The sequence below is a fragment of the Trypanosoma grayi genome, assembly GCF_000691245.1.
Source record: "Trypanosoma grayi strain ANR4 Tgr_714_V1, whole genome shotgun sequence".
Taxonomy (NCBI): domain Eukaryota; phylum Euglenozoa; class Kinetoplastea; order Trypanosomatida; family Trypanosomatidae; genus Trypanosoma; species Trypanosoma grayi.
Genome location: NW_008826333.1, coordinates 1 through 8,983, shown reverse-complemented (window position 1 = coordinate 8,983; position 8,983 = coordinate 1). Strand labels below are relative to the sequence as shown.

At 59.2% G+C, this 8,983-nt stretch overlaps 5 protein-coding genes across 5 annotated transcripts; 1 reads left to right on the top strand and 4 right to left on the bottom strand.

Annotated features, from left to right (window-relative positions):
- Positions 1-271: 271 nt before the first annotated feature.
- On the top strand, positions 272-532 carry DQ04_07141040 (hypothetical protein; the record flags this gene model as incomplete). Its single annotated transcript, XM_009315037.1, has 1 exon — positions 272-532. One exon carries the CDS (start codon positions 272-274, stop codon positions 530-532), a length of 261 nt encoding a protein of 86 aa, XP_009313312.1.
- A 781-nt stretch (positions 533-1,313) lies between these two features.
- Positions 1,314-2,960, bottom strand: DQ04_07141030 (hypothetical protein; the record flags this gene model as incomplete). The annotated part of the gene is made up of 1 exon (XM_009315036.1): positions 1,314-2,960. One exon carries the CDS (start codon positions 2,958-2,960, stop codon positions 1,314-1,316), a length of 1,647 nt encoding a protein of 548 aa, XP_009313311.1.
- A 276-nt stretch (positions 2,961-3,236) lies between these two features.
- On the bottom strand, positions 3,237-4,514 carry DQ04_07141020 (hypothetical protein; the record flags this gene model as incomplete). Its single annotated transcript, XM_009315035.1, has 1 exon — positions 3,237-4,514. One exon carries the CDS (start codon positions 4,512-4,514, stop codon positions 3,237-3,239), a length of 1,278 nt encoding a protein of 425 aa, XP_009313310.1.
- Positions 4,515-4,581: 67 nt separating this feature from the next.
- DQ04_07141010 (hypothetical protein) lies at positions 4,582-5,184 on the bottom strand (the record flags this gene model as incomplete). Its single annotated transcript, XM_009315034.1, has 1 exon — positions 4,582-5,184. The coding sequence occupies one exon, from the start codon at positions 5,182-5,184 to the stop codon at positions 4,582-4,584; it is 603 nt and encodes a 200-aa protein (XP_009313309.1).
- Positions 5,185-5,487: 303 nt separating this feature from the next.
- DQ04_07141000 (U3 small nucleolar RNA-associated protein 21) lies at positions 5,488-8,436 on the bottom strand (the record flags this gene model as incomplete). The annotated part of the gene is made up of 1 exon (XM_009315033.1): positions 5,488-8,436. The coding sequence occupies one exon, from the start codon at positions 8,434-8,436 to the stop codon at positions 5,488-5,490; it is 2,949 nt and encodes a 982-aa protein (XP_009313308.1).
- Positions 8,437-8,983: the final 547 nt, after the last annotated feature.

Here is an 8,983-nt window from a genome sequence, read left to right as displayed (position 1 = left end):
GGACCACACGTCGTACGGCACGCTCAGCAGCGGGCACGTCACCTTGCTGAACTCCAACACGTTCAGCACACCGCCCACCTTCAGCACGCGGTACGCCTCGCTCAGCGCCTTTGGGCGGTCGCTGAAGTTGCGGATGCCAAACGACACCGTGTAGCTGTCGAACCGCATGTCGTCGAACGGCAGCTCCTCGCCACTGCCGACGACCCACGAGATGTCGTTGTAGCCCTCCCGCTGCGCCCGCGCCTCGCCCTCGCGCAGCATCTTCTCGTTGATGTCTAGCACCGTCACCTCCGTCGCGTGGCGCGGCGACGGCGCGAGTCCGAACGACTGCTCCGCGCCGCGCACCTCGTCGATGATGCGGAAGGCGATGTCGCCGGTGCCGCCGGCCACATCGAGGAATTTGCCGCCGGGGCGCGGCCGCACGCACTCGCGCACGAAGTGCCGCTTCCACACGCGGTGCACACCGAGCGAGAGGACGTCGTTCATCATGTCGTACCGGCCGGCCACCTTGTCGAACACATTCTTGACGTAGGCGTCACCAAGCCCCATGTTGCAGCGGAGCGCGCTGCGGCGAAGCATCTCCTCTCACCGCCCCACTTCCTCACGTCTAGCCTTCCTTAACCACAGCGAAAGTGAGTGCTGTGGCTCCTTTGCGCACTTGGCTCAAAAAACAAAAACAAAAAACACTGGTGGTGGGGAATACACAAGCAAACACGTGGAACAGGAAGGCAACAACAAGAACAACAAACAAACAACAGACAAGGGGAAATGTTGTGAGTAGGCTTGCCCACAGCCACAAGAAGAGCAAGTGTGCGGGGTGTGTGTGCCCGAGAGAGGACGTTTCTCTCACTCTCAGACACACATATTCCACCCAGCGTCCCCCATGCGTGTGTANGGGGGGGGGGGGTCTGTCGACGCTGCACGCACAAGGCGTCCAGGGAAATAGGAGTGCAGCGTGGGGTGAGAGTCCGAAGCTGGCATGCAGCCGTCTTTTCTATCTGGCGGTGTGCGCGTCATCTCCCCACCACCCCACCGTCCACACACACAGACAGACAGACAGACAGACAGGCAGACAGACAGAGAGAGAGAGAAAGCGTCGTTATTCGACTCATTTGCATCTTTTGTTTCCATTTTTTTTTCCTGTTTGTTGTGAGGAGTTTGGGTGTTCCAATTCTATAGAGCCTTCACCGCTGCGCCCCACCCCAAGCTGATACCGCGCCGCCACCAAAAAAAAAGGTCAGCGGGAATGCCTCCCACTCACAAGGCCAGAGTAAAAACAACAACACCATGATCCAGTCGCCCGCACCGGGCCATCACGCAAGCTGCACACGACCTTTGTCATCTCCCACGAGAAGGCGGTTATACCTGCTCCACACCCCGGTGGCAGCGATCCTCGTAAATCCCACGCAGCTCAAGACTCTGCTGTACTGGAGCTCGAGCACCTCTCTCTCATCTTCACCTGAGGTGCCGTTTTTCTTCTCTGATGACGCATGCGCCTGCGGCACCAGCCCTCGGTTCGAGTCACGATAGAGCGGCTGCACATCCTCGGCATCATCATCGCTATCACTGCTACTACTATCGCTACTGCTGTCAGTACCAATGTCGAAGCATCTGACTGCGTCATCGACGGCCCCCATGCTTCTTAAGCGTTGTCTCTCTTTAAGCAGACGACCAACATCAAACAACAGCAACGAGTTGGATGACACGTGGGGACACGCAAGGAGTCCAACGGATCCCATCAGTGAAAGCCGTGGTGTTGGCAAATGAAGCGTCTCACTTGAACGCATCCCATCAGCGCAGTTCGCCTCTGCGAACAGGCGCATGTCGCTGTGCCCCGCACTCAGGCCCTGCACCTCCCCGCCCTTATTGTTGAGCCACACAACGCCCTGCAGCGGCGGGGTGTACGACGGCTGAAGACTGCATATGGCGGATGATGTCATGTGCACCGCGACGTACTCCCGCGCACAGCGCACATCCCACAGCTGCACGGCTCCTGTTTCTGTCCCACACACAATGTTGATAGGGTCGTTGCGGCACAGAAACGCTACGGCCGTCAGCGGGCCCTCCCCGGCCACGCGCGTGCTATTCCCACCAATGCTGTAGTTCCGCGCAAACGCACCGGTGCATGTCTCCACTTTGCCACTGCGACGGTCCAGCCAGACTGCGCGGCCGGAGGAGAGCGCCGCCACACCAACGTTCTCCGTGACCGCCACCACATCATTGGCGTAGGAGCTCTCACTTTCAGTGGTGACAACGCCACGTCTAATGCCGCCGTTTACGTGAGGCCCTGTCAAACAGAAGCGCTCCAGGGGCTCACTCATTTCCTCGTCTACATCCTCCAGGTCAAAGATGTCAAGGAACGGTAAACGATGATAGCTCGTTACAATATGCAGCGACGAGGATATGAACTGCACCGCTGAGTAGCGGGAGCCAATACCAGGCCACGCTTGCGACCCCACTACCACCACCGGTGGACTGTGCATGCGCCCCCCGTTCTCTCCCCTGGAATGGTGCCAGTTCTCCGTGCTGTACGTGGCCAGGCGTCTGTGCTGACAGACGATCGCAAACTGTTCCTGCATGTCGAATACAATGTCGGTAACAGCACGCTGCGCTGCCAAGGTGTCATCCTCGAGTGGCGCCACCGCTGTAGATAGTCTATCCCATTGCAGCTTCATATAGCGTTGGAGGTGTGCAGAAGCCTCTATTCGCTGTGGAAGGGCAAGGAAACCAGCGCTCCGCTGCTTCCAGTCACCAGAAGCAGCAGCACTGTTTAACATGCGCGTGGGATCTGCCAGCGGGCCGCCAGTTCTCCAATAACTGTGAAGGAGTTTGGGGAAGAGTATGCGCTCAAGGGAGAGCGGCCCACACCTCTCCGACACCCCCTGCTCTCTGGCAAACTGAAAGAGGCTTCGAATGTCGTAGGAGTCGCCGTCTGAGTAAGGTCGCTTCCGAGAACTCATTTACTCTTCTCCCGCTAAAGAGCACGGCCACCTTCTTGAAGGCCATGCATGCATTTATATATTGTAAGAGGAACAGTATGAAAGAGAAAGAGATCATAACAACAGGAACAGCAACACCAAACTGCTCTGACATTCATACACATGCATCTTAGCCTACAAAGCAAAACGAGGAAGATTCCCCCTTCATTTGCTCAGCGGCTACCGCAATGCCAACAAGTAGCGCGGTCATGAAACTTCCATCTCTTCTACTCAGCAAGATATTTCTTCTTGTTTCTTTCAAAGCCACAATGTGCGGACGTTTTCTCTCAAGAGTTCGTTAATTTTCTCAGTCAAAACGCACTCAAGACGTTCCCGCAGCTCATCGCCCAGTCTGTAAGCATGGGCAAACCCCCTGGCGAGATCTGCCGCTTTGTCGCCGCGGTGGACGCCGATGCGGCCTGTCTTTCCACTCGGAAGATCCACATCAACGTACAGCACCGGCTTCTGATGTTCTCGTCGCAGGTGCCGAGCTTCGGCATGCAGCGTGAAGGGCTCCACAACAGTTGGGCGGAGGGGCTTGTGTGGCTCCTCATTGGTGGAGCGAAGCATTTCTTCAAACTTGGGTCGGCACTTCTTCCGTGCCTCCATCATCCGCTGTACAGCCTTATCGAACCCAATTGTAAGTGGCACCGGTGATGCCCGTGAAGCCCAGACTTGCCTCTGCTGCTGCTGCTGCTGTTGAGGACGACTGGAGACGCCATCACAGGCACTGCCGTCGATAGACCTCTCTTCCTCTGCAGCAATGGAGGATGTTGTCTCACCGCTGCGGCCGATGAACGGCTCACGCGTCCACCACGCCAATGAGTCGCGACCCTTGTGAAAGCGAGCGGTTTCGGGGGCAAATGTGCATTCCTCCATCTCTCGCTCCTCTTTCGACTTGTAGGGCACCACACCGGGAACCTTACGCCGCGATTGTTGCTCACCCGCCTTTTCCCCTTGTTTCTCTTTTTCAGCACTAACAAGGTGTGCGGATGAGGTCCGGTAAATTTTCTTGTTAATTGCCGGGGCAAATGTACATCCCTTCAGCGGGTCGTACGGTGTCTTCTTTGTTTTCTTCTTCTCCACAGTTGCCGCTTCAGCGCTGCAGCTCAGTCCCAGCGAGCCTTCGGATGTCCCCCTCCGGTCATCTACTATGGACTTTCGGCGCACAGCCTTCTCATGCGGTGCTTCGGGTGAGGGGGAGTTGTCGTCATTCTCATTGCGGTTCGGCTTGTCCACCTCAGTGTCGCACTCCGAGACTAATAACAGCCGTCGTGCTTCACGCGCGGACGTCAGTTGGGGTTTCGCACAGCCTGAACCCACAGCCTCTCTATTTATCACCGTAGCGCTCGGCAGGGAGCGGCGCATGGTGGGTTGGGGGTCTCGCCTGATGGGCGAGTGAGCCCGCGGTGCCCCCTCCTCCTCACTTTTGCTGCTGTTGTTGTCGTTGTTGTTGCCTAACGACGATCTATTCTCGGTACCTCCGCCCGCTGGGGCAACGAGTGCCGCGCGGAGCACAACTGTGAAAACCTTCATGAAGCGATCGTACGGCACGCAACGTACACCTGCCGCCTCATCTATGCCAAGCGCCAGTAGGAACTTATCAACCATGGGGGATGGCGGCTGAAGCCCCAACTCCTTGAGCGCCGCGTACACTCCACCCAGTGTGATTTCGCCACTGCCAATATCTGCGTGGGAGCGCCACAGCGTTTGCACGCGCTGGCGAACCTCCTGCGCNTCCACCCAGTGTGATTTCGCCACTGCCAATATCTGCGTGGGAGCGCCACAGCGTTTGCACGCGCTGGCGAACCTCCTGCGCCTGTTGCTGGGAACTCTGCCAAGTACCATCCGTCATCATGCGCTGACTCTTGGCGTTGATGACAGGCCGGAACGTTTCCTCGGGATCCCCTGGCTTTGTCTTTGGTATGAGCGCTGGTTGACCGCCGCTGAAGCTACCGTTGCTTCCGCCGCCCACGCCACTGGGCCTCGCACTGCGGCGGTTGGTGGCGGGCCTGAATGTCTCGAAGAGTTGACGCTCCTCCTCGATCCTGGCCACGAGTTCGCGGTGGTGGCTCTCCCGTCGTGCAATGTCATACTTCTGGCGCTCCTCCACAGAGAGGAGGCCGCTCGTGAGGCGACGACTGTGTCTATTGATCTTTGGACGGAACGTGTGGGAGCCGTCCGTGGGCAGTGCGCCGCTGGACATGCTCACCTTTCAACGCCGACATACGCACAACGACACAGCCGAAAAGGGCAAAGGAACAAGGAGGAAAGAACAAACAAGAGAAATGATGTTGGCCGTGGTGGCTGTGGTGGTGCGAGGCACCTGTCTCAGGTTTTCATAAACCATCATGTAAATGTAATGTTTTGAAGGGGGGGNNCCCCCCCCCCCCCCCCAAAATGCTTCTCTTTCTCAGCTTATACGGGAATTGTCGTGTTATGCGTCAAAAACTTAACTCGGAGATTTATCATTGCACACAAACAAGCACACACAGAAACACAAACACAACTAGAAGAGCGACCCGGAGAAGGTGCCGACGAGACAGCTCGGATAGCCCACCAAGTGGTCCATACTGTACCGCACCGTGTTCTGCAGCTCCGCCACCTCCTCAAGCACGCCAACGAGCTCTTCACCACACTTCGTCATGAGTGCGCCATGGGAGCGAATGACGTCAGCAAGGATGCCCTGTACGAGCTCCACGTTCTCACGGCGCCGGAGCCACGTTGCCACAAATGCGAGAAGCCCGCGCAGGCAGCACTTGATACGTTCCAGTTCCTCCTGCGAGTAGGAGCCGCCCTCGGCGTAGTCCACGGCACGCTTGAGCTCCAGGTCAATGGCCTGCGGGGTCGACAGCGCAAGAAGATGCGCCATTAGTGCATCGTGTTCGTCGTGCAGCAACATACGCTGAACCGCGGTCGGCTCAGCGAGGGAGGCGCCAACCACACGCGCCTGCGCAGGCGCCGCATCCCCGTCGTTGCCAGCGGATGCAACCACGAGAAATGTCGGACGCAGCTCCTGCGTCGTGGCGAGGAAGAAAGGGACGTCGCGCTTCTTGGGCGGCAACAACGGCTGGTTCTTCTCCTTAATCTGCTCCAGCACGGTGAGGTTAAACCACGTGGAGCGGGGTACGCCGGCAAGCCGCAGGCCTCCAGAGACAATCTGGTCGAGTTGCTCTAGCTGCTGTTGCTCCCGCTGACGCCGCATGAGCGCGGTGTCCTTCGCCGCGTCGAAGAGCTCAGCCTCCACAGCAACATCACCACTACCACCAACCGCATTAGCCTCGCCCTTCGCATCATCGTCACCCTCTTCTTCCTCGTCCTCCACACCTTTTCGCAGCGACTCGTCCTTGGCGTTTTGGTCCAGGTTTTTACTGCCATTTGCCGCCGTCCCACCCTCATCCTCTTCCTCCTCCGCTTCGCCGTGGGCGGTGGGGAAGTGAAGGAGCGGCAGCTGCTCGACAGCGCACCCCTTCGGGTCCTCCACGATCTCTGGCACAAACCCGTAGCGCAGGTTGTTTGACCACAGGAACGCGCCACGCTCGCCTGCGTGCGTGGAGACCATGAATAGTGCATCAGGGTGGAAGCTAAGCGAGACGGCAGGGGATGCAAACCGGTACTGCCCGACGCAGGCAGCCGCTGCGAGGTCCCACACGAGCAACGCTGCGTCACCGGACGCTGACACGACGTAGCGATAGGAATCTGGTGCCAACGCTAGCGCCGTGATGGGGCCGTTGTGCCCGTCAAACTCTCGCACAGGCGTGGCGAGCTCTGCTGGAGTGAGACCCACGTCGGGGTTGCAGTGGTACACACGAATTGTGAAGTGCTGGGCCACAATGAAGAGCGAAGAAGGCTGGTGCACGCATGACTTGTTCATCGGGCACTGCGTCTCTACGACAGAGCGGAGGCTGGAGGTGAGGAGGTCCCACATCTTTATCCGTGCGTCGAGGCCCGCCGTGACGACAATGCTGTTGCCACAAGCGATTTCAACACACTCTACCGAGCTGACGTGGGCGCGCTCACTCGGGCGTAGGGCGCCATCGAAGAGCTGCCGTACGCTGCGGTTCTGAATGTTGATGACCGACACATTTCCACTGGAGTACCCCACAACGGCGTAGTTGCCACAGTCACTCATCGCCACGGCGCGCGCGGTGTGCATGGATGTGTTAATACCACTTAGCTTGCACTCCAGTGCACGTGTATCCATGCGCCAGCCACACATCTGCGCGGACGCCTCATGCAGCGAGACGACACTTGACCACTGGTAGTTCCGCGCAGTGCAGCTGGCGATGGCAATGGCGGGTGTCATCTTGAGCGCCTCGCGCCCCATCTGTTTTTCGCGCCCACGTCGACCCAGTTTACCCTGCGACAGTTCCCATGAGGCACGATCTGAGAAGACGTGCGTGACGCGCAGCGCCCGGTCTGTGCCTGCTGTGAGGAGGAGGTCCGTGTTATAGAAGAGGGCGGCGGTGCAGTTGCCCATGTGGCCGCGGCGCTCCCTCACCAACACCCCAAGCCCGTCAACGGTGTCGAAGCGGAACTGCATCAGTGCGTTGTCAGCGCCCGCCGTCACGATGGCAGCGCTATCAGTCGGCAGCGCAACGATGGAGTGCACGATGCTGGTGTGTGGTGTCTCGAGCACCTCACCCTCCGACGGCACCTGCTTGCTGCGCGTGAGCACGCCGTCGAGGCAGCGGTTGTCGAGATCCCACAGTGCCACCTCACCCGCGCTGGTGCCCGACACCAGCACGCTCTTGTCGGCGCGGAACGCGAGTGCCGTCACCGCCTCCTGCTCCTTGTGGTCAAAGGACATAATCTCCTCGGCGGTGCCGAGGTTGAAGACCACCACGCGGCCGCGGCTCGTGCCGTACGCGACGATGTCCTTGTAGCTGCTGGCGGCGAGCGACAGCAGCTGCGCGCCCGGCTCGCGCTGCGCGTACCACAGGCACACGCCCGTCTTGAAGTTGTACAAGTGCAGCGCCCCTTCCGTGGTAGCGACGAGGAGTTTATTGTTGTAGCCAGCGGGCAGCACGAGCGCACGCACCGACTCGCTGCGCTCCACGAGGAACTCGCCGAGCAGACGCCCCGTCTTCACCGCCCGCACGGCGATGCGCTTGTCTTGCCCGACGCAAAAGAGGAGCTCGTTGACGGCGAGAAGGTGCTCGACCTTGCTCTGCGTGATGTCGTGGTGCAGGCACGTCCACAGGGGCTTGTGGTGTGTGAAAGCGTGCACGCGCGGCCCCTCCGCGACGAAGCGGTACTTGCCCGCCTGCGCAACAGCACGCACGCGCTTGAGAAAGTGTGGGCCGCCCCGAAGCATGGAGAGCTCCTTCCCGCGGAACAGCTGGAACGTGTGGCCGGTGGCGACCATCAGCACAGGGGCGCCGTACAGCGTCGTGCTGCTGAGCGGCACCTCGCCGCACACACTCCCCACAACGCGGAAGGGGGAGAAGCTATCCATCAGCAGTACTGGTGGGGCTGAGCGCGTGTGCGTGTGTGTGAATGCCTCGCTCTCTCTCTCTCCCTACTTGTATGTCTCCCACCTCTTTGTGTGTAGTCCTTCCTTTTTCACCTCTCTCTCTCTCTCTCTCCTTTCCTCGTCTTCTTTCACCAATCTTTCTGTATGTCGTTCGTGTTGCCGTGTTTTTTTTTCAACAAAACGGTCGTTGCAAGCAGGCCAGTGAGGGAAAGAGAGCAAACTGTGTTGTGTGTGTGTGTGCTGAGTGCATGCGCGTCCGCGTATGCATGCGTGTAGCGGTGTGAGCGCAATAGATAGAGCGAGCGAGAGAGAGTGTGTGTATGTCTGTGCGGGCACCAAGTTCCGTGTGCTGCAGCCAATGCGAGCGCGCGCCCACCTCCCAGAGCTGCGGACTCACACCAGCGCCGCGCCTGCAGAAACGAGGGCCCTGCGGCTCGTCCCACGCCTGAGAGGAGGTGGGCCGAAGGCAGCGGGCCATTGCGTCAGGTGGGGGGAGGAGCAGTAACGAGAGAGAGAAGCGGTCAGCGGG